A 24,911-nucleotide genomic window follows, 5' to 3' on the forward strand; every position below is an offset into this window, starting at 1 on the left:
GCTCGTCCCCGCCGACGCCGCTTATCTTCTGCTCGATTCCCTGCCATTGTCCCCTAGCGGGGAGCGAGCAGGGAATCGGCGGAAGCAAGATCCGTCCTGTCGGATCTTATCAATCGAGCCGCATCAGCGGCTCGATTGATAAGGATCATCGGAGCCTCATCTACCCGTGTAGATGAGGCTTTATGGTTATGGGCTGCAATATTCTCCAAGAGCTCAGTCTGTGCCTGAGTGTCTGTATGTTTGAGCTGCAGGATGATGCAAGCCAAGCAGTAACCTATCCCACAGAGTTAGTATTTTTTAACAACCCTAGTTAAAATAAGGCTCTTTCTACATAGTTGACTTGGTGCTGGTAGTTCTTGGCAGGAAAATTTTAGTTACAAAAGAAAATGTACTAATTTCTAGTGATGAGCAAAACATGCTCAGGGGAAAATGTATAGTTTATAAAAGACAACAACTACCAGTCCATTTGCTGGTGGCTTATAGGCAATTAGCAGCTAAAGATTTTGGCAGGCTACATTTGACTCTGAAATTAATTTGCTGAGCAAGCTATATGACCTTTTGAACTGCAGTGGCTTTTATACTAATTACTCCTATTGTGGGAAAATCCTATGCAAACTCCCCTTCAGTCTTTCAGTTCTGTAGAAAGTAAAAGAAGTGCTGAGTTGAGGCAATCTCATGATGGCTGCAATTTTGAATTGATTTATGGTCCTTGAGGTTCATTGGCAAATTGCCGGATTGTTCCAATTAAAAATAGTAATTTTTAGGATAAATTAACTTTTTCTTTTAAGTTTTCTCCTAGGAGGTAATTTTTAATCTTCTGTTTAAAATTACTTTTGCACTCTGCAATTGAAAAATTACCAAAACGTAAGTGAAAAATACTATCAAAATTATTCTGATTGTTTTCTTGCTTGCCAGTGGTTAAAAGGGCATTTTATTATTAATGTGAAATATCACCTAGGAGAAAACTTAGGAGAAAAGATTAACTGGATCAGGCCCAATGTGTTTTCATCAGATATACTCGACTTTAAGTCTAAAAAGTTTGGTCTGACTCACTAAATAAAAGTATAGGGGTTGACTTATACATGAGTCACAAGCAACACTGAGTAATGTGTGTACTGTTAGTGACATTCCCATTTGCACCAATTTACCCAGTGGTGACACTTTCTTGGTAAAGGAAATGCCATGAAAACACAGGTATGAAAGGCCTGGCCAAAACATTTAACAAAGAAAGGGGCATGGGGAAAATACTGGGCAGCAGGAAGGGGAGTGAATTATTGCTGCACTTGAGAGCCTGGGGGAGTTCTTGGCTGCACTTAAGGGACAGGAGTTAATAGCTGCAATGTCGTATGCAGTGAAGTCATTAATCCCTCCTGGTCCAGTGCAACTGTTAATTGTTTCTCATCCCCAAGTGAAGCCATTAACTTTTTGGGGTAGACTTATACTTGAGTCAATAAAAAATTCCAGCTTAAGGGTGAAATATTGGAGTCAACTTATACCTGTACATAAAGTCAACTTATATTCAAGGATATACGGTACATTATATAAAATTTGGAAAGTTGAGTAAGTACGTTCAACTTATGACAAAAGGAAATGATACTCTGAAATTTCAAGAAACTAATGTTAGTGCAAATTAAAAGGAGTATGACATATATCAGATACAGTGCTAAGCCTTTCTTTTGATGCTCCCACATCTCCAACACTTATTCTGCTTCCCCCAGCATTGGATCTAGATTATGACTATGGTAGGGTCATTAAGGTGTTAGCCCTTTAAAGGTAAAGTTTGTGATATGAATTGTTCAACATGTTTTGTAAAAGCATTACAGAAAATGTCAGTGCAATTAAATACATTATCATCATAATAATATTAATAAGAGAGAAACAATACCTATACTGTCTAAAATTAGATAAATTACCTGTACAAACTGCAAGGATCATTAACTCAGATAATGTGAGCTCTAAAGCACAGCTGTGATGCCGAATAAATGGCCAAACTCTGACCATCCTACTGAGAATGACCTTGAGTAAAAGTTTGCCTTAAAGAGACACTGTAACAAAGATTTTCAGCCTTATTTCTTGTATCCTATAAGTTCCTATACCTGTTCTAATGTAGTCTGGATTACTGCAGCCTTTTCTAATTGCACTGTCTCTGTAATATATCTAATATTCTTTTTTTTGTCAAGCTTTGTCGACCCAGGGAGGAATGGGCTTCCTCTGTTTCAGCTTGTCTGTGATGCAGTTTGTGAGGCTGAGGGGGGAGGGAGCTGCCTTCACATGCTGAGATACTGTGACTTATCCCAGACTGGAGTGCAGAAACTTGTAGTATACTGTATTATATATATATATCTATATATCTATATATATATATATATATATATATATACACACACATACATACACACATATTAGTGTATGTGTGTGTGTGTATATATCTATATATTTACACATGTATCACTTCCTAGTTAGTGGCCATGTTTTTTTGTTTGTAAACACTGCCTAAAACTGGCGATTAAAAGCCAGGATCACAGCTGGGAACGGCAGAAACGGCAAAGAGGGACCCAGGAGATCATAGTGACTCGATTGGTATGTTTTTTATTGTGCAAATCGCACAGTACAGATTCTCTTTGAATCTTACCTTAAAGTGAACCTGAAATGGCTGGAGACTAAAACGTTAGATACTTACCTAGATAAAGGGAAGCCTCTGGATAGTTCAAAGGCTTCCCACGTCCACGATCGGCTGCATGTTACTGCACACTGGCTTACCCTTTGCCTAGTTAAAGTGGAGCTGTCAGTAATACTATTTCAGAAAAAAATAATCACATATATAAGTAAACTTGCTCTACTTAGCATACTTCTACATAACATATGTATTGCACTGTCCAAATTTTTATGTTAGTGATTGTTCTATAGTAAAAAAAAAAAAAAAAAAGAGAGAGAGACTCTGTCTTTCTTGAAGCCATTCCTGACATAATGTCCTCCCTTACTCTGTCTGTATATTGCCCTCCCTCCTCTCAGTCTTCAGACACTCACACCTAGCTCTGCAGTAGAACAGTGCATTGTCATTGTGTGACTGCAGAGCTGCTGGTTTCAGCTTCTCAACGTGAGAAGTATTGGCCAATCAGAGAGGAACAGAGGTATGGGAGGAGAAAAAGGGAGGGAAAGAGGCTTCAGCCAATCAGGCTGCATTAGTTAGGTCTGAGGGGAAAGTAAAGAAGAAAAAACAGAAAACCCAACATGCCCTACAACTTCCTTTATGCAGCAGATGTGCCAAATATGAGCCAGGGAAACTGAGGAATGATATTTTATGGATAAGGAAAGTAATAGTGATTTTTACCTTTTGGATTGCCTAGTTAGCATCCTTATTACTTGTTTACCAGATAAAAATAAATAATTGAATTTTGATTTAATGCCTGATAGTTAAGTTTTAAGTATTAAAGAGACACTGAAACGAAAAACAATATGATATAATGAATTGGTTGTGTAGTACGGATAATTACTAGAAGATTAGTAGCAAAGAAAATATTCTCATATTTTTATTTTCAGTTATGTAGTGTTTTTTTATAACATTGCAAAATTTTTCTAGTATTTGCAGTTCACACACTACTCAGCATTCTAAATGTTTTTACAGAACAGTCTAGTGAACTATTGACCTGTCCTCTGGAGAAAAAAAGAAGATACAATTATTGGTAGTTAAGATAACAAGCTTCAGAAGACAGAGCTCTCTGCGACTTTGAAAGCCTTGGAGCTCAATGGCTTTTTTGCATAGATAACAACTGGAGTTTCCTAACTCCTTCTTGTACTGGAAACAATATTAGACTTATGTCTTTGCTCCTAATTTTTTATTTTATAGCTGTATTACACATACAAATCATTATATCATAATTTTTTCACTTCAGTGTTTAAAAAGACACTGAAGCAAACAAATCACTTTAGACCCCCAAAATCCCCAGGGGGGGCAATCCGGCCGGCGCTTCCTGAAAGAGGCAGAGCTTTCAGCTGCAGCTCTGCCTCTACTGATGTCAATCGCTGTGGATTGTAGCCTCTCCCCGCCCCTCTCACTCTATCTTCACAGAGAGGGACGGGGGAGAGGCGGAGATCCGCACGGCAATTGACATCAGTAAAGGCAGAGCTACAGCAGAAAGCCAATCGAGGTTATAGCATGATTGAGCTGAATAGAGCCTTTCGACATGCTGACAGTCTTGATAGAATCAATTTGCTACAACGAAAACCTAAAAAGAATTCCCAAGACGAGCACCATGCCAATCAATCCCTTGCATGTGTTTTCGATTACACACCAATGGCAGACCAGATTAAGTCTGCAATTTTGAGACACTGGCATATTCTACAAGGTGACCCTCTTTTAGGGCCATTTGCCAAGACCAAACCCCTAGTATCATTTCGACGTGCTAGAATGATAGGGGACACTGTCACTAGTAGTGAATTTAGAAGATCACAACCATCTACCTGGTTGGAGAGATTCATCCCCAGTGGAAACCACAGATGTGGAAATTGTAATCATTGTCATCAGTTCAAATCGGGTCGCAGTATACAACTTGGGGGGGTGATACTTACCATTAAAGATTTTCTACATTGTAGATCGAATCATGTAGTGTATTGCATTTTATGCAGGTGTGGTTCCTTTTATATCGGTCAAACCACATGTGCATTATGTACCCGGTTTCAAGAACATGTAAATTCAGTGAAAACATGGGCCCTGATTCACAAAGCGGTGATAACTCAGTTATCACGCCTAAAAGACTTTAGGCGTGATAAGCCGTGCAAAGCTGAGTTATCACCAATTTGTGCTGCTCTTCGCGCGAAGCTCCCGCGCGCAAAGTTTTGCGCGCGTAGCGCACCGCGCTGCGCGCGCAAAGTCCCATAGGGCTCAATGGACGCTGCGCGCGAAGCATGGTACACTGCGCGCGCAGCGCGGTGCTCTACGCGCGCAAAACTTTGCGCGCGGGAGATCGCGCGAGTTTCTTCTTATCACGCCTAAACTGAGTTTAGGCGTGATAAAGGGCTTTTCACAGGCGTGCAAACACTTTGCACCGCTTTGTGAATCAAGCCCATGGGTAGGTGCAGGCAGATTAATCAAACATGTAAGGGAACATCATAATGGCAATGCAAATTGTTTGCAATTTCTGGGTATTTTAACAGTCCCACCACCACACAGAGGAGGTAGACGCGAGTTGTTACTATTACAGCAAGAGGCTAGGATTATTTCAAGGGGCTAAATGATAGAAATGAACTGCATTGTTTCTTGAACCGATTTTGAATAACCCATGTGAAGTTATGATATGACCCACGTTCTCGCAAATTCATTACCCATGGAGAAACTATATATCTAAATATGGGACTTTTGTAACTATGGACTTAAGTCCTTTCTTTACAATTTCTCTAGGTTGTTGTATATGCCTTCATATGAAGCCATTTTTCACTGATTTTAATGCTTTTGATTGTATTTGTTACACGGTGAGCGATCAGTGTTTACATTTCTAGGTGGGCGTTTTCTGGATAGGGGATGCTACTGCCAATGACCAGTTAGAGTCCGTGGACTAAGAGGCGGGGAGACCCGCGGCTCTTATGTACATTCTGCCTCTGAGGAAGCTGGTTTAAACCAGCGAAACAGCTGTCAGTCACTTGATACCCCTACTGCTCTGTACCTGCTATCTCCCCACCGGAATAAATGGATTTTAAGAAGCGGTGCCCCTGTTTTCTTCTCTTACTCTACAGAAAGCTCTGCCTCTCAGGGCAGCACAATCCACGACCAAGATGGTTGTGGATGTTTGCCCCGGGATTTGGGGGTTCTAAAGCGCTCGTTTTGCGGCAGTTTACATCTAATGAGACTCATGAAGCAAACTAGCAAGTAAAAATAGCAATTTTTGTTCGCTTCAGAGTCTCTTTAAGTGCTCAGCCAGTACAGGTTTGTTTTCGATCTCGCCTTAACCATGACAATAACCATAACTGTCACAGGAATCCTAACTGCCTCCAATTAAAGCCTGAAAGGCAAACTTTATCAGACATGGCATTATCAGTCCTAAAAGTACGGTACTATCTATGCTGAAAAATCTAAGCTTTGGCATCCTTTATTTTGAAATGAACTGACCCTAATTCCATAAATGTAGCTTAGCACAAGTCATGAAAGAAAATACAGACATGAAAAATAACCTCATATATACAGTATATATATATATGTTTATTATTATTTTTATATATTTTACAGCAGAAGATACAGATTTTTGACATTATAATACAACATAAATTCAATATTAATAAAATGTTATACAGTATCTGTTGTGATCATGTTATGCTCAGCATCCATTCACTCAAGATTAACCTAGTCTGGTAAAAATATTTCTAAAAAAAAAAAAAAATAAGGGGGGAGTGGTTTGCATTAAATTATTTATTGGGGTGAACAGACTTGTACATGTTATATACAAATAGCATGGGTAGTAACCTAATTTACATACATGTGACATTTTAAAAAATAAGGGACATTTTCTATGTACAACATTTAAAAATATTTTCAACATATTTAAAAAATGGCATGCTATAAAACAAAGATATGTCTGTAACAAACACATATGAAGAAAATGATGGGGAGGAAATACGGTGGATTGGGAGAAGGTGAGCTGAATAGGGGAATACATCTCCCACATCTTCCAAGCTGGACTTGCACACAACTTTCAAATGCTGAAAACAGTAAAAACACAATAACATGACTTGCTTAATACTTGGCTTTTTTATTTAAAAGTGTGTTACAATGAACTCCAGTAGATTCCAGCATCCCTCCCATTCACATCATACAGCTGATGACTTATCCATAGGTACAAAGGCCATTACAGCTGGAGTAATGAAACTAGTTGCAATGTTTGTAGATCTTACTAGAATACCATTCATGAAACTCAATTCCTCCAGCAGGTAAGACTAAATATTAGGATTTTTAAAATAATTGGCTTTAAAGGGATTCTCCATCTAAAAGCTATGTTTCAGTTATAAACAAGGTCTGGTGAATTGAATAGCAGGTTGACAAACTAGGAGCTGATTCAGCAAGATCTGGCCAACATCATTCTGGACTTTGCCCCCATACACCTCAGGATCTCTTATTGCGACATTCTCCATAATGTAAATTAAATGAGAAATTCTATAACTAGGATGTATGCCACCTGTAATAAGTGTGACTTCTCCAGAGTGCAAACAAAGTAGCTTCAAGGAGCAAACTGAAGACCCTGTACAGATCAGGAACCAGCATTTCAAACCGGGAATGTACAGTATAATTACAATCAATGTATATATACCACAAATGTATATATACCACAGCCAACTCAACTGGGGTAGCCAGCAATAATTTCTGTTTTAAAAACCTTTTGGAACAGTTTACGCAAAAAAACAAGCACAATACTTCAGGCCTGACCACCTTAGAGGAAGCATAGTTAGGGTCAAATTATTGTTTGCAAATATGCAATAAAATGATGACTATAACTGGTGAACCCATTTAGTCAGCTGTGGCATGTATATCTTGCCTGTTCTACATTGTACATTTGTGAACTAGGGCACATAGATCTCACCACTGCAGTACTGAATACTGGAATACTCAAGAGATATAAAGAAAGAACTAGTTGACTTAGCATACCAACATAACTAAAAAGCTCAGATATGGAGTGGACTGTCCCTTTAACCTGCCTGACACACTGGTAGCATGGTGGGTTTATATTCAAGCTGAGCACAGCTTTTTTCTCCTTTGAAGTGCCACCTTTCTAACAGTTTTGAATATTGAAAGCATGAGCAGTGAGATCATCCGCTTTGTGGCGAATCCCTTCCCCACCCCACCAATCGTTCCCAAAATTGAAAAAACATCAGGGGAGGACCTCTTTAGCAGTTTGTACAGCTGGGAGGGAAGAGGAAAAGTAATAAGTTCTGTCTACAAGCCTGATTATATCACTGTCACGCCTTTCAATATCAGTTTGTTACAAAGGTGGAGCTGGCTTACAAGGCTAAGGAGACAGCTGATGTCTGGGTGGGAATACAGTTCACCGGATGAAGAACACTCCCAGAGTATAACAATAAAGAACCTTCCTCAAACACCCAGAGGAAGCAAAAGAAATTCCATAGTTAGTCATCTAAGATCCCTCTGCATAAAGACACCCCTTTCAGCTAGCAAAACCTGACACTAATAGAGAACTACAACAGTACAGCTTAGTTCTCTGTGCATCAACCGCAATGATGTACAGAGGCTCACCATGAATATCCATTATTCCCTACAGAAAGCCAACCTTCAGGAACTGAGGTCAAACCTCGAGTACTAGTAGGCTAGTTTTGGTGCATTCTGCATTAGCAAAAATGTGATTAGTGAACAGAAATAATACAGAAAATAGTCATGACAAGAGTTTACCTATGTAAAAACAGCTGTTGTAGGCTCTTTTCATTCTTCTATAAAGACAGGTAGTTTCATTCATTTTTATTTCAGATCTATGGGCTAAGTCATTAATTTAGCTTCTTTTTTTCCTGTCTCGTAACTATGAGACTGATAAACTCTATACAATATTACATTAACATAAGTAAATAAAACTACCCACCATAAAAAGCCTATATAGATTATCCATTCTTAAAATAAATGCCAAATTAAACAACGCCTTTGTTTTATTGAACTGGTAAATCAATAAAAATGTTTGTAATGGATACCGTTTTAAAATGTCTTGTCTACCGAAAAAAATATTAACATCTGTGACGTTTGATATTCTTAATGGAAACCTGAAGGGAAAACATGCTTCCCAGTGGGCGATGTAAGGAGGGAAACAATGCCCTCATTCATTGCTGTCACCTAAAGATCCGCTGTGCCAGAACACTATTCACTATTATGCTATGTGCATTATTTTCTTGCCAGCAATGCATTTTTAGTGAGAGAATTGCCCATGAAGCTTCTCCCTTATAGACAAGGCAATTTTACCAACACTGTGCGGAAGTGGCACACTGACTACCAGGTACTCTCTGCCTTCTATACAGACCAACCTACCACTGTGGCATGCCTTGAGCCACCAGAACTATTCTGCTATGAAAATCAGTGTAAACAGGTGCCACATAAATGTTTCATATGTTGATATCAGTAGTATTGAAAAACAAATGCAATCATTTGGCAGGGCCCATATCACATGATCCCACCCAGCACTGCCTTTCTGTATTTAATAAAAAGGATGGCAGGCTGTGCTGATTCTTTTACAGGGAAGAATTGGATTCATTTCCTGGAGGCTTAGCAAACCAGAGAATCTGGATTTATTTCAATCAGTAATAAAACCTGAAGGACAGGGTTAATGGCTCGAGCTTCAACCAATCGGATTTAAGAGGGCTGAGATTTCTTAACAAACAATAAAGGTACAGGAGACATTGCAGTTTTTTTTTCAGATGAACATTAAGGTAACACCAAAGAGTAAATATGGAGCATATGAGAGCTCTGGCATACATAGACTTTTTTTTTATAGGGTTTTATCCACAACACTTTACTGATAAGCCCTGAGAGAGTCAGACATGATTAGGCAGGATGTAATGTGGTATGCAAACATTCCTTTAGGGTGACATTTGCTACTCTGTGGAGTACCTAGCTGAGTCCTGGCAAACCAGAACTACTAGGATTGTACAAGGGGCCAAAAGCAACTCATAAGAGTGCCTTCTTAAAACAAGGTATTTGTACTTACAAAACTTTGCATGCATGAGAAGGTGCTCCCATGATGCATCACTTCTGTTCAGTAAGTAAATATGCAGATCATTCCTTTATGCCCTTAAAAGTCATTCATTTTAATGTCATTTCCAAGCCCTACCCATACAGCCATATAATTCCATACCTTTCACTAATAAAGGTCAAGCTAGCCTGAAGCAACTATCCAAAAGCTGGATTATAGGGCTCTGTAAAATGAACAGGCGTTAGGCATACTCTCTTCAGATTCTACACATTCTACACATTTTTAAAGAAAACGTCAAATCTACTGCTGATCAATTCAATGGCAGTTGCATAAATGTATCCACTGCCAAATGCATGATTACCCACTATTGGCTGTGATTTGGTCAATGCCTATTCCATTTGTTAAATATTTTGCTCAATACAAGTAGTAGCTGAATAAGAGAATCAATACAAGCTGGGGTTTCAATTCTATTAATGCTTCTCCTGCACACCCTACATGATGGAAATTCACTGAGATGTGCAGGCTGTACCTATAATGGAAAAGTAGGCATTTTTTCCAGAAGTTAGGAAGGGCAAATAACCCTCCCAAGGACATCCAGTGTATCAGTATTACTAATACCATGGCTTTTTTTCCAGCTATGGGGAGATAGATAATTTTTTTTTTGAAAACTACTGAAAATGAGACATTTACCTCCATGACCTTTTTAAAAACGAAGGAAAGCTCTGATTGGCAGTTATGTGTGCTATCTATACTGTCCCTTTTTACTTGTTTTGTTAGATGCTTTTGATAGATCATAATGAGTGATAACTATTCATACTGTTTAGCAGCAGATCCAGCGTACTAGACTTTAATATGTCAGTTGCTAGTTGCCAAACTGGCTATTCTCCTCCGACTCGTATTTGTGTGTGCAGATAGCATGGACCAAACCATTGACTGCTAAGAACTTAAATCCCCCTCTACATAATCTAATAAAATGTAAAAAATAAAATCATAAAACTTTGTCTACTAATTTTGTTAATTTCCTTCCCTTCTGATGTGGATCATGAGCTGTGGCTGTGGATAAACTTAAAAACTACCACAAAAATGTTCCTGGAGGATATAAGTTGTAGGAAAATGTCACTGGCACCAGAGAACTGGCACATCGAATTTTTAATTCTCCGCAGCTTGGCTGAATTTGCTCGTTAACACCCATTTATCTGGTGAACATTCACAGGTGAAAGCTGTCATTTCCTGCTATTAAACTGTAAGATAGACTAAATCTGTCAGCCAGGAAATCTCTCATCCTAATAAACTGTTTTGTCAAGAATATAAGGACTGCTGTGCCAACCAGGTCAGGACATCTGATCTAAAAGGATGATTTTGAAGTTAATCCTTTTGAAGTTGATGATGAAGTTCAGGCCAGTGACTTCCTAAGATGCAATTCCATAGTATAAGCATAACAACTACAAAGTATCAACTAGTTAACTTTAGCAGCAACTATATTTCTGTATTTCTGCAAGAACAGATCCACTATAAAAGAAAAAGTATATATATAATATTGTAACTGTAACATGGATCATGAGTGTCCTTCACTAGCACGATTACACTAAAAGTATTTTGTCAAAAGGCGGGGAGTGAAGAAACAGATAAGTGAAGAGAAAAAGAGAAGACAAAAGGAGAGGAAAGGAAGAGGAAAGAGAACGTGAGGGGAAGGAAAAAGAGAGGAGAGAGAAGAGAAGGAAGGGAGAGGAGAGAAAAAGAGATTATCAGAGACGGAGGAGAGGATAGTGGATAGACATGGAAAGGAGAAAAGAAAAAGGGAGAATATAAAAGAGGGAGGGGAGAGAGCAGTAGAGGGGGAAGGGAGGGGGATGGAGAGGAGAGTTATTGCTGACTGCTAGTGATGGCCATGCCTAGGAGCAGAGGCGGACATAGGCCCATGCAGACCGGGCCCCATGCCCTCTAGGGCCCATGCAGCTGCACCACAGTTAGGGCATGATTATTCTGTAGGCTCTTCTCTGTGTATTTCTCTCTGAAACCCATAAGGGAACAGTGATATTTGCTTGTGGCCCAGTCATACAGTATGTGTGCTACATTAACACAGTGCCTAGTTTTTACAGAATTTAACCTAGATTTATGTACTTTTATGTTATCAACATTATTTGGACCCAACCATGATCTGTTATGATTATGGCCACTCACATGGGGCCCCTTCATTTATTCTGCACAGGGGCCCATTGTTGGCTATGTCCGCCACTGCCTAGGAGAACTTATGGAGCATGTGATTTGTTTGATCAGCTGGTAGATTTGCAAAGATCTGATTTGCTGGGATCACATTCTGATTTAGCACCTGATCATGACCAGCAAATCAGAGACTTACATATCTATCACCTGACCAAACTGATCACATGCTCCATGAGTTCTCCTAGACATGACCATCACTAATTCTGCAGAATGAAAACTGCGAAAAGAGGAGGGAAGCATAAACACGTATACATAAATGTATATAGGGGAAATTTTCAAAACTCTTCAGATGATTATTTTTCCACTAAGATCAGTAAGCCAGGGTTGGTTGCTGATATCACAGACAAAAGACTGTTGCTCAGTTTGACCAAAAGTGGCATACTAAGTGACACTCAGCACGTTTTTACAGCCAAATTGAAAGCATGGCTACCTTACTTTCTTCTATGTACATACAGTTACAGATGGATGTTTTGCACAGTTCAAGGATCATATAATTTACCATAGCCATATTATCACTTGGTTTGATGTTGTACCATACAGCCATGCTTGTCTTTGATAGTCAAAGCCCCATTTATTCATAATTACCTTTCCAAAAAAACGTTGAAGATCATTTTGGCTGATAGCCTGCTGTCATCCTTGCAACACTGTATCCATGTTCATGTTCAGTTTGGCTAAGGGCCCTTTTATACTTTAATCAGTTGCTATCCGTTATAACTGAAAGAAAACTGATTTTCAAAGAAATGCCCATGTTTTCCTATGGCACTTTTCACACTTAACGCGTTTTAACTGAAATCTTTTTCACAATGCACTGCTATGGAAAAAACGTGTACCGACGCGCACTAATGCACACTAACGCACACCAACTAATTAAGTGTAAACGGGGCCTAAGATGCATGTACTGCCCTACAGACAAGTAAATTAGGAAAAAAGGACATACCTGGGCAAAAAAGGTTGAGTCAGGCAAAAATATTGCTGGAAATTTGGGCACATAATGTGAATTACGGCTATAGAAGCGATCAGTCAGTAATTTGGGAGCCATCAAAAGACAGAGCCCAAATTACTATAAAAACAATTCATAGAGTATCTGAGAAAAAAAAAACCACAGCGTAATTCGGCAGCCAGTAACAGCTGGAAACCGAATTACGTCTTACCCCAGTATCAATGGTGGCCAGGAGAGGAAATAGTAATTAATACTGCCGGGATTTATGCAGGAGCAGGGTGATCCATTTTTTGGTTTTACCCTATGCCCAAATTTCCAGATGCTTTAACACCTTTAATGCCAAAGGTAGTGGTGGTGTTCAAATTCGGCCACATTTCAGCACCATTTCAGTACCAAATAAGCAGACACGGCCCGGGGAGTTCACTTACTTGTGCTTCACGGCGCATTTCACATGAATCTAGTGCTTCTTTCTTCTGGCTTCTCTGACCCTGCTTGTTTGGAACTGAAATGTTGCTGAAATGCGGTGTTCGCAGCACTCTGATGTTTTTGGAATTCGATATGTCAAATTGACACCAACACTAACCAAGGCACAGTCTGTTTTGACAAGTATAGATGAGCTGAATCGATCATTAGAAATGGTTTTGCCTGCCAGTATGTGATCCCCCATCCAGTGGCGTAGCTAAGGAGCTCTGGGCCCCGATGCAAGTTTTACAATGGGGCCCCCCAAGCACTCAATACATAGCAATTAATACGGTGCACCAAAACCTGCCAATGGCAACTACAGTGTCAGAGGTGTAAGAAGGGGATGGGGAACAGTTTGTTAATGATTACCACTACTCAAAGTAACTATAGAAGTGATTATTATGAGCACAGGACCAATAGAGAGCTAATACTGTAGTTGAGGGAGGGCCCTTCGGGGCCCCTCTGGCCCAAGGGCCCCGATGCGGTCGCTACCTCAGCACCCCCTATTGCTACGCCCCTGCCCCCATCATACCTGATGAACATTACAATGTTTTTAAGTGTCTTTGTTGTTGTATGGAGCTCAGAATTTTACCCTGGCTGACACAACAGGATACAATTATAGATGAATCTAAGATCTCTGAGATACCTCTTGAGCGGATTATTAGGTGTTCTTTGTTCTAGGAGGAAAAGACAAAACTATTTTGCTTTCCTTAGGTAACACCTTTAAATAAAAGTATAATACTTTAATAAAATTGGCGCAAACATAACCATTCTGCTTTTTAAAATAATGTTGTACATTAAAATATAAAATAACTCAACAAACTTATAAACAATGTAAAAAAAGGTTGAAGCTCTTGGGGGATGGGGATTTCTTTGGTGGTCCATTTGAAGAATACCTGATCCCAAGTGTTTTGTGTTAAATCTGCTCAATCGCCTTCATTAAAGTTAAACAAAAAAAAAATATATAAGTTGCCAAAAGAGGAACAATGAAACGGACTTGCTATTATACCACAAGACTTTCATTCTATGTCCATTCACACTTCCACTATTTTGTTCAATTTCTTAACAATGGATTAGTCACATACCATGTTTCTAGGCCATTAGACTTTTCACGGCCAAAGCTTTTCCACCTCCTAACAGACAGAGGATAATACTTTAGTTGCTCCCCAAGCAACGCGTTTTAACTGATTTGTAAAAGTGCTTTCTTTGTGTAGGCCCGACCTAAGTCCTAACAAGCTATTAATTCAATCAGTTGACAAAGTTCACTTTGTATGTCAACTGGTGTCCATTGTCCCAGGCGTATAGTACTTTCTCCTTGGGGTTATAGTCAATCTGTGTTGTGAAGGCATATTCATTAATGAAAGGCAGCTTTGGATCTGCTTCGGTGTCTGTGTGAGTGTCATATGCATAGGATATCTGGCCTTCTTTTTGGTTGTAAACATCCACCGCATACAGGATTCCACAAATGATGAAGCAGTTTCCATAGGAATTCCTTTTCAGACCAGTCTTCCATGTTGTCTCCTTCTTTGTAGATAGATCATTGGGGTCAAGTTTGCTAATGATAATGACTTCTTGTGGAGAGTAATCATAGTCCACAGATGGATAGATGACCCAAAGGCCACTTTCATCAACGGCAAAGTCAATATCTGAATGCCCTCGCCACTTCCAGGGAGTGGTGTCTTCATAAACCACATCATGAAGGAGTGTCCAAGCCGCTACAAAGCGCTGCTTCAGATCATATTTGATAATATTTTTTGTAAAAGCTCGGTTATAATAAAAGGCTCCTTGGTATACAACGTGTCCTGTTCCAATCCAGTTATAGGGAACTTTGTATAAATTACTCCAACGACCTGGTAAGAAAATGGCAGATAAAAATCAGCAATGCTTTTTCACATCCTAAATACAAAAAATTACTGCACTTTATCGTATTATGCGCAGCTATATTTAAAGCTAATGGATTTAAAATATGATGGCTATAGCTTTGAGGCCCTTTTCGTACTTGCCTTGCAAGTGTGCATTGTGCTACCCTGTTTTGCTGCAGGGTAACACAATGGCAAGGAAATGCAGCCTAGCACACTTACTGCGTCGTATTTTCCCCGAAAGTTCCCGATCGGCTGCCAACCCACCGCAAAGTCAACAGTGCAGTGCCATCAGACTTCTACAGAGACGCATTAACCACTTTAGGATTTCACAGACGCATAACTACGCCCCTATTGACTTAATGAGCGGATCAGGGGCGTACATAAACGCCCCTGCCGCTATTGTGCTGTGCGGACACGATCGTGCGCGTGCACGCCCCCGCTCCCGCGCGCGCCTGCCCGCGGGTGCTCGCCCCCTTGCGTGCACGTGCGCGCGCACCAGCTTCTCTTATCTCTGGGAGGGATTGATGAATGGGAGTAATTACTCCCATCACCAATCAGATGCCTGTAACCATGAATGAGCACTGCTATAAGCCAATAGCAGTGCTCATTCATTTGTGAGGTTTACAAACAATGTTGCCAGCACTTGAGAAGATACAGTTACCTTGTAATCACTCCTGAGAGGATTACAAGGTGACTGGATCTTCTTTACTTGTATTCTGACTGCCACCTAGTGGATTTTATAAAGAAACCAGGACTTATAAATAAATATACCAGGACTATATACCCCTGATCTACCCTGATCAACTCTGATCAACCCTGATCTAATCCTAGCCTCCCTTGCTTTTTTTTTATACAACATACTTCTATCTGCTGTATTTTTGTGGACTCTTTTTTTTTTTTTTTACAATTTGCCTCTATACCATTATAGTGTATAGCCTATATACATTTTCTATAAAGATGGCAAAGAGAATGTATTCTTTGCAAGAGGCGTTTGCCATTCTGGAGCGTGACAGTGACAGCAGCAGCGAATTTGAGGATGATTTGGAGTCCACAGATATTGATTGGCTGCCGTCCGAGTCAGAAAGCGACTCAACGGACAGCGATTCTGAGTCTGCTGGGCCATCCACAGCTCAGCCATCTAGGAGCGAGGGGCAGGCAAGGGGCATTAGTGACACTGACACTGCTTCTGAAAGAGGGTCACCTATAGCTACCTCCAGCAATGCCATCCCAAGAGGTCAGAGGGCTGCCAGGCCAAGGCAGAGCATGCCAGCAAGGGTACCATAGAGGGAACCGCTACCCTATGATCTAAGCCACCCACAATGGTCTGCATCTAATATGGAGACCCCTAACCTCCCTCCCTTCACAGCCAGGAGTGGCCTATTAGTGGACACCAGCAACATGCAGCCCATTGACTTTTTTGAACTTTTTTTGCCAGAGAGCTTCCTGCAGTATGTCTGTGATCAGAGCAATATCTATGCCCAGCAATGCATAGCAGACCATCCCACCTGTGTGTTAGCTTCCCACTGGACCCCTGCAACTACCCGCGATTTGAGAGTTTTTTTGGGATTGACTTTCGATATGGCCCTTTGTCCATTACCTGAACAGCAACTGTACTGGACAAAAAATCCAATCCTCTGCATCCCAATTTATTCGTCCAGAATGTCCAGACGCCGCTACCAAATGCTGCTAACCTGCTTGCATTTTAGCAATAATGCAGACCACGTCTTACCTGACAACCCAGCCCATGACCGACTATTTAAATTGAGGCCCTTCATCGACCATTTAAATAGAACTTTTGCAGAAAAATACATGCCAGAACAAAGAATAGCCATCGATGAGTCCTTAATCCCTTTCCACGGGAGGCTGGCAATCAAACAATATATACCCAGCAAAAGGTCACGGTACGGGATAAAACTGTACAAGTTGTGCGAAAGTGGGAGTGGCTATATCTATTCACTAAAAATTTATGAAGGGAAGGACAGCTTAATACAGCCTCCTGGATGCCCTCCCTACATGGGTACAACAGAGAGGATAGTACTGGACCTCCTCAACCCTCTACTCCACCAGGGTTACCACCTTTACGTGGACAATTTTTATACAAGTGTCCCACTATTCAAACATTTATTTTCAGTCCAGACTCCAGCCTGCGGAACTGTCAGGGCAAATCGCAAAGGCCTGCCATCAGAGGTCGTTCATAAAAAACTGAAGACGGGGGAGACCTGCAGCCAACGGAGCAACGAGCTGCTCGCTTTAAAATTTAGAGATAAGCGCGATGTCTTAGCCCTCACCACCATCCACTCCGAGGCAACAACAACTGTGAGGACTCGTAGTCGGGAAGTAGTAAAACCACTGGCCATCGCTGAGTACACCAAGTTCATGGGGGCAGTGGACTTGTCCGACCAGGTTTTGGCACCATACAGGCTCAACAGGAAGAGGAAGATCTGGTACAAAAAAGTGGCTCTATATTTTTTCCAGGTGTGCCTCCAAAACGCCTTTGTCCTGTACAAAAAATCAGGTAACAAGGACTCTTTTTTACAGTTCCAGCAGGCAATAATTACATGTCTCCTTTTTGAATCTGGACAACCTGCCCCAAACCCAGACCAGCTTCGTGCAGAAAATGTTGCCAGATTTGAGGGAAATCATTTTCCTGCCCCACTCCCCCCAACTGCATCAAAACCATACCCCCAAAAAAGGTGCAGAGTTTGCAGGAAAAATCACGTTCGAAGGGACACACGGTATCATTGTCCGAAATGTCCGTCCAAAGCAGCACTATGCCTTAATCCCTGCTTTGAGACCTATCATACAGTCCTTCATTATTAGTTTTTTTTTTGTTTTTTTTACCCTTTCACTGCCCTTTTTTTTTTTTTATGGTATCATTGAACTGTATTTGACTCTCCGGATCTGACCTCTGGCATGGCTGACAACCACTCTATGGAATTCGACCCCTGGCATAACTAACGACCACCCTCTGAACTCTGGCATGGCTGCCGAATTACCCTCTGACCTCTGGCATGGCTGATCTACCAAACTCTGACCCTTGGCATGGCTGCCGAACACCTTTGGACCTCCTGACTTCCACCTTTCTACAGCTTCTACAATGGTGAGTACCAATTTGTGTATGTTTAGAGACATTGTGAAGCCCTCAGTATACTTTGCTAAAGCCTTGTACACACTTTCAAGTATGATTGGCCAATCACTGATCAATTTTACTATTGAATCTTGAATAATATGAGCAGATTGTGTATGTAAACCCTCATACTACAGTATGAGCGTTTACCTACACAATCTGCTCATACTATTCAATATTTGTTGACTCTCATACTACATGGTAAGGTGGTACAATTGGTCAGTGATTGGCCAATCTTAATTGAAAGTGTGTACTGGACTTAAAAAAAGAATGACACTTTGGGGAGAAAATTGGCCTTGAAAAAGCTGTTGGTGCTACTAGTGGTTATCAGGGTGCGGTATGCCCAAGAAGCTATCTGATGATGAATATAGGGTATCATTTTAACCGTGACAAGCGAGAGAATATAATTTGGGATGTAGTATTGTTGAAGTCTATGTCATGTGATTTTTTTTTCTTGCCAAACTGAAGAAAACTGTAAAAAAATGCTATTTTCAAACTTCTGGTACAATTTCAGCAAAAAGGCATGAATCCAAATGTTACAAAATATGTTTATCTGAGTAGGCCTAGGTCTCTAGTTTTCAGAATGGTTTGGTTTATGACCTGTACTGAATGTTCTGAGACACCAATGGCTTTGCCAAGAAAGAATGACTGTATTACTTTTGTTGCAAAAAATGGCCTTCAAAAATCCAATGGTGCTACTTGTGGTTATTAGTGTGCGGTGTGCTCAAGAAGCTATCTGATGATGTATATAGGGTATCATTTTAACCGTGACAAGCGAGAGAATATAATTTGGGATGTAGTATTGTTGAAGTCTATGTCATGTGATTTTTTTTTTCTCGCCAAACCGAAGAAAACTGTAAAAAAATGCTATTTTCAAGCTTCTGGTACAATTTCAGCAAAAAGGCATGAATCCAAATGTTACAAAATATGTTTATCTGAGTAGGCCTAGGTCTCTAGTTTTCAGAATGGTTTGGTTTATGACTTGTACTGAATGTTCTGAGACACCAGGGGCTTTGCCAAGAAAGAATGACTGTATTACTTTTGTTGCAAAAAATGGCCTTCAAAAATCCAATGGTGCTACTTGTGGTTATCAGTGTGCGGTGTGCCCAAGAAGCTATCTGATGATGTATATAGGGTATCATTTTAACCATGACAAGTGAGAGAATATAATTTGGGATATTTGACAACTGAAACCTATGTCATGTGAATTTTCTTTAGCAAGAAACTGAATGAAAAGCAATAAAATTGTTATTTTCATATACTCGGCACCAAAATAAAACGCTTGTAAAAAAAACCCACAAGTGACATAATTGAAAATACAATACATAAATAGCTACCTTAGTCACTCAGCTTTTTAAATATGTATGCCATGATGGTATATTACGGTTACTTTTACAGATAAGGGCTTTTAATTACTGATAGAGTACAATGAAAAAACAGAAAACGGAAAACTGAAAAAATGCACCTTTATTTCCAAATAATATATTGTCGTCATACATTGTACTAGGAACATTATTTAAATGTTGTGATAACCGGGACAAGTGGGCGGATAAAATGTGTTTGTTTTATCTATGGCATCTTTGTCTATTTTAAAACTACAGTGGTTGGAAATATAGAAATAGTGTATTTTTTCATTTTTTTCTCTTTAAAATGCATAGAGAATAACATTATTACTAAAATAAAATATCACCCTTGAAAAGCCTAATTTGTGGCGAAAAAAACAAGCTATAGATCATTCACATGTGATGAGTAGCAATAAAGTTATCAGTGAATGAATGGGAGGAGCGCTGAAATGTAAAAGTTGTTTTGGTTGTAAGGGAAGAAAACCTGTGATCCTGAAGTGGTTAAAGTGGACCCAAATTAAAAATACAAGATTTCAGAAATGAAATCTATTTTCTAAATAATAATAATAAATAGCAGCCTTTTTTCAGCTGCATGATGACAAATATAAAATATTTTACATTTATTGGAGGAACCCCTCCCTTCCTTTCATATTGCCGGGACAGAATCCGGCAAACTGGTGGAGTAGGTGGTGTCCAGCAAAGGAGGAATTGCTAAAGGCTGCCACCCTGTGTAACCCTAGTTAGCAAAGAGGAGGGTGAAAAGCATGCACTGAAATGCTCATAGCCTTGAAGGAGTGTTTATTTATCTTTGTATGTGTTAGAGTGGTGCAACTAAATATTTTGAATTAAAAAAATGTTTGGTTTGGGTCCGCTTTAAGTCATGTAAGTCAATTGGCAGTGATGGTGCGGCACGCATGTGCAGAACGACGGAAATACATCAGGGAAATCAGTGACACATTTCCTGTCCAGCAAGGCATAGGTCATGCGGTGAGGTGCATGTGGGGGGGATGTGTTACTATGCATATAACCCTGTTGATGCACTGTGCCACAGAGCCATACGAATTAAGGTTTTGCGATGTGATGGGGGCGGAGCATGGCACTGCAAAAGCGATGGCCAGGAGTAAAACTGGCCTCAAGGGACTGACACTAGTGCAGGCAAGAAGGTGGGATTTTTCCACAGAACACAGAAGCTGATTGCTTAGTTATTTATATAAATTAAAATATCGACCGCATACTAATTTTGTTAGCATTTGATGTTTATCTATAAAATAAGTATATATACTAAAATAAGAAGGTAATAATACTAAAGTATGTAGTTAGTACTGGCACGGTGTAGTGCAGACCTTTCTGTGTTTTGGGGAAGAAAGCTGTGGATTTCCTTTAATAGTTAACTGCAATGTTCACACTCTCTTTATACCTTAAGTATTATTGTTCAATTTATAATATAGCTGACAACCACATCTGAAAGGTACTATGCACTGTAGCTAACTGACACAGTCTTCAGAACAAAACAATCCAGCATAAAATTTAAGTTCCTACATTTACTAATGTCTTACCTTGTTTGAAATTGTCTAGATTTCTGAACTCCACGAGATTGTTGCCATAGTAGTAATTAGTGACATAGATTCTTTCATCCTTTGCTGCAGGGTCTTTCATCCAGGCACCTTCATTGCGGCCATAACTATGATGTTTTTTTGGCGCCTCAACTGAAGCAATGGTACCTTCACACTCCCCATCCCTGGCTGAGAAAAAAAAAGAAGATTTAGGTTAAAATGTAGCTCCTAAGGGCAGTGCTTTCTAACTCATTGTATCTTGGCATCCTTGTATCTACTTTGTTGTCTCATCTGCAATTGTGTTGTGCAATGATCATTTCTCAGTCTTATACCTGGAGGGAGTGGCAACCACTGTTGCGACCAATGCTTGCATCTAACAAACAGCAGGCATGTGATACAGGGCTTAAAGGGTACCTAAAGTGAAACAAAGGTGGGCAGTTTAAGTTACCTGGGTTTTTTTCAGCCCCCTGTAGTCCTTCAGGTCCCTCGCAGTCATTACACTCAGTCATTCCCTCGCAAGGACCCCTCAGAAAGCTGGCGACTAAGCTTGCTGTGTGCTACTGCCCATGCGTCTGGGAGCGTTTGGCACATGCACAGTAGCAATTTTAATGTACTGCTGAAGCGCAGAATACTCCTGGCCATGGGTGCTCGATCAAGGAGGTGCCCTGCCCAGGGCGACGCATTCAGTTTTCAGAGAGTTACAGCTTCTGTTCTGAGCAGAGCAACTGCTAGGGACCAGAAGACTACAGGGGGCTTCAAGAAACCCCAGATAAGTTAAACTGGCCAACTTTCTTTCCTTTCAGGTTTCCTTCAAAGAGTAACTTTACCAAAAGATAAAAGTAGCAGGGGGAAAGTAAATTAATACATTGCAATTTGAAAAGTTACAAAATGGAAGAGAGACCAAAAAATTATTGATATTCACAGTGTAATTCATTCATGTTGTCTCTGCAGGTCATCATCTTTACTGGCAGACGATAAAAAAACACATATAGTCCAAAAGATAGCTAGCGCTCAATCCATGCATCCAGAGGTCCACACGTCTCTGTAGTTTTTGCCCTTGAGCATAGGTACACCTCAAATATAAACACAAAGCAAAATGATAGTGCAGACTGTTTATCACAAACAGACACCCCTCTGGTGTGAACACGTCTAGAGGCTTACTTTACTAGTGAAGGTTAGGGGGGCTGGGGATACCACCACCAACAATACCAACAAGCTATGCAGTGGGCGTGGCTTGGAGCAGCGAGGAGGATACGGGAAACGCCGGACTAGACGTCGAGAGACGAGTCCCGCCGTGGCTCTAGACTGGGGATCAGTATTTACTCTGTGACATGTGTTTTAAAGAATTTGTGATGTACGCGCAATACTTTTAAATATTTTATTAAACGTATGGTTTTACACATTGAAAGTGTTTGTGTTTGCCCTGAGGTTGGATAAACGGCTATGCTATTGAATGGGCTCAAACACGTGGAGTATTGATTCTAATGGTGGCCACTAATGATCCAATCTTTTTCATCCAATCTTACCAAATCTATCTAGTAGAAGTGTACATTGAGTGAATATACTGAATGGATACTTCAGGTAGTTACCTTATATTACATAGAAATGGTAAGATTGGATGAAAAAGATTGGATCATTAGTGGCCACCTTTAGTGAAAGAAGGTAGATTGGAGGTGACCCTGCCAGCTCTCTTACCAGTTTGGCTGACAGTGAGCAGGGAAGATATAGGCATTGGAGGGGAGAGTATGGTATTGTTAATGGTGGTGGTATCCTCAGCCCCCCTAACCTTCACTAGTAAAGTAAGCCTGTGGACTTGATCACACCAGAGGGGTGTCTGTTTGTGATAAACAGTCTGCACTATCATTTTGCTTTGTGTTTATATTTGAGGTGTACCCATGCTCAAGGGGAAAAACTACAGAGACGTGTGGACCTCTGGATGCATGGATTGAGCGCTAGCTATCTTTTGGGCTATAAGTTTACATGACGGATTGGTAACTGTATATAGCGCGCACCACCTAAAGACATTTGTTTGATCCTTAGCCCTGTAATACTGTGTGTATCATTTGCAATAAAAAAAACACAGTCAGCACCAACTACCATTATCTATACACACACTAACAATGTAATAGGCTAAAAGTCAGATGTATGCACAGAGGGGAATACTGCTTGCTTGGCAGTTAAAAACAGTCGTTATTTTCCACAATGCAACCAGGCTCATAGACAGGAAACTGTCCGGGCCATGGCCCAGACATTACATTGTGGGAGGGGTTACACCACAATATCACCCAAACAGACCTCCCTGATGCTCTATTTGGAAAAAGTTAAAGATTTCTCATGGGAAAGAGGGTATTGTTTACTGATTGTGCTGAAGTTCAAACATCGGTTTAGGTTCCTCTTTAATCCAACAAATTGTTGGATTAAATCCAACAATGACAGCAAAGATTTACAATAACCAAGCTCTCATGATAATGATACAACTGAAATATGATGCATGTAACGTAATGCGGAATTGCTGCTATACTTAATATTATTCATCTGTAGGGCACATATTTTCTCTATATGTATTTTTATTGTTGTTGTTAAAACACAATGAAATGTATCTGTCAGAAAAAAAATATGTTGCAAAAGAAGTTCTTTACAACTGTGTTATCTGTATATTATTGTATCTGTACATTATTTACATTGTTTCCTTGTGTACTATATTTCATACAGCGTTCATTCTATATAAATCTACACAGATGACAGTAATAACAATAACCATAAGAATATACAATGCCAAACATGGTTCATTTATGAGCAGTCTGTCATGAATTAAATTAAAGAAAAATGGGGACTTTCGCTACCCATGAGCCTCTACCTTAATTCTATCAAACAAAATACAGGGGCACTGTGCAGCATGAATTCTGTGCACTTTGTTGTTACCACTCTCTCCCATGTGGATTCTTTTTATGGAATGATGTCATTTTAAGGAATTCCTATTAAATTTGGCTTTTATTTGGATGGGCGCCCGCTGCTGTATTTTTTTTAGATAAAATATGGGGGCGTAGCTCAGTTGTTACCAGAGGCAATCAGTGAGAGGCTAATAATTCGAGCTTAGTGCAAACTGGATGCAGCGTGGAAGTGGGATCTCAAAACAACCAACCAATTACAGAGAGAATGTGTTGGAACCAAGTCAACTATAGCAATTTTCTCTTTAATGCGCCCAATTGCCTCCTGGGTCTTACAAAGTGCTCCTGATCATTGAGCCTATCTTATTACAGTAGATGGTGGGGAGCCTGATAAAAGGTTTTGTTGGTAAAGCCTGTGTATGATGAGATAAGTGAGGTCATGACTGCAGTGGTTATATGACTGCACAAGGGCAGTACATGAGGTGCCCATGTGGGTGCCTTCTTCAAATCACTCTATTAGCTCTTTTGCGATGTAGTGGTAATCATTAACAAACCAATCATTTTCCTCTCCATCCATACACCTCTCTCACACATTGGCTGTCCTTAGGTGGGGTGGGGGCGGCTGCATAGCACTGGGACTGGGACTCTGTAGCTACGCCACTGTTCCCAAAACTTAATAAATAAAATTGAATCCAGTCACCCAGTTTATTATTGGCAAATATGCAACATGAGGAAGAAGGAAAAAAAATGTCTGCATGAGATATCTATAACTGCAGCCAATAGAATTTCCTAATCATAAATTTTGCTATAACAGTAATGTAAGCTATCATTTTCCACATCTT

At 40.1% G+C, this 24,911-nt stretch overlaps 1 protein-coding gene across 1 annotated transcript in view; it reads right to left on the reverse strand.

Moving 5' to 3' along the window:
• Window positions 1–6,161: 6,161 nt before the first annotated feature.
• OLFML2A (olfactomedin like 2A) overlaps window positions 6,162–24,911 on the reverse strand; it is a 189,606-nt gene continuing 170,856 nt past the window's right edge. Inside the window, exons 7-8 of the mRNA XM_068248127.1 lie at window positions 21,185–21,370; window positions 6,162–15,146 (exon numbers count right to left, since the gene is read on the reverse strand). Of these exons, the coding sequence (XP_068104228.1) occupies window positions 14,545–15,146; window positions 21,185–21,370 (788 nt within the window). The 3' untranslated portion in view covers window positions 6,162–14,544. The remainder of the gene's footprint in view (window positions 15,147–21,184; window positions 21,371–24,911) is intronic.

The sequence above is a fragment of the Hyperolius riggenbachi genome, chromosome 8, assembly GCF_040937935.1.
Source record: "Hyperolius riggenbachi isolate aHypRig1 chromosome 8, aHypRig1.pri, whole genome shotgun sequence".
NCBI classification, from domain to species: Eukaryota; Metazoa; Chordata; class Amphibia; order Anura; family Hyperoliidae; genus Hyperolius; species Hyperolius riggenbachi.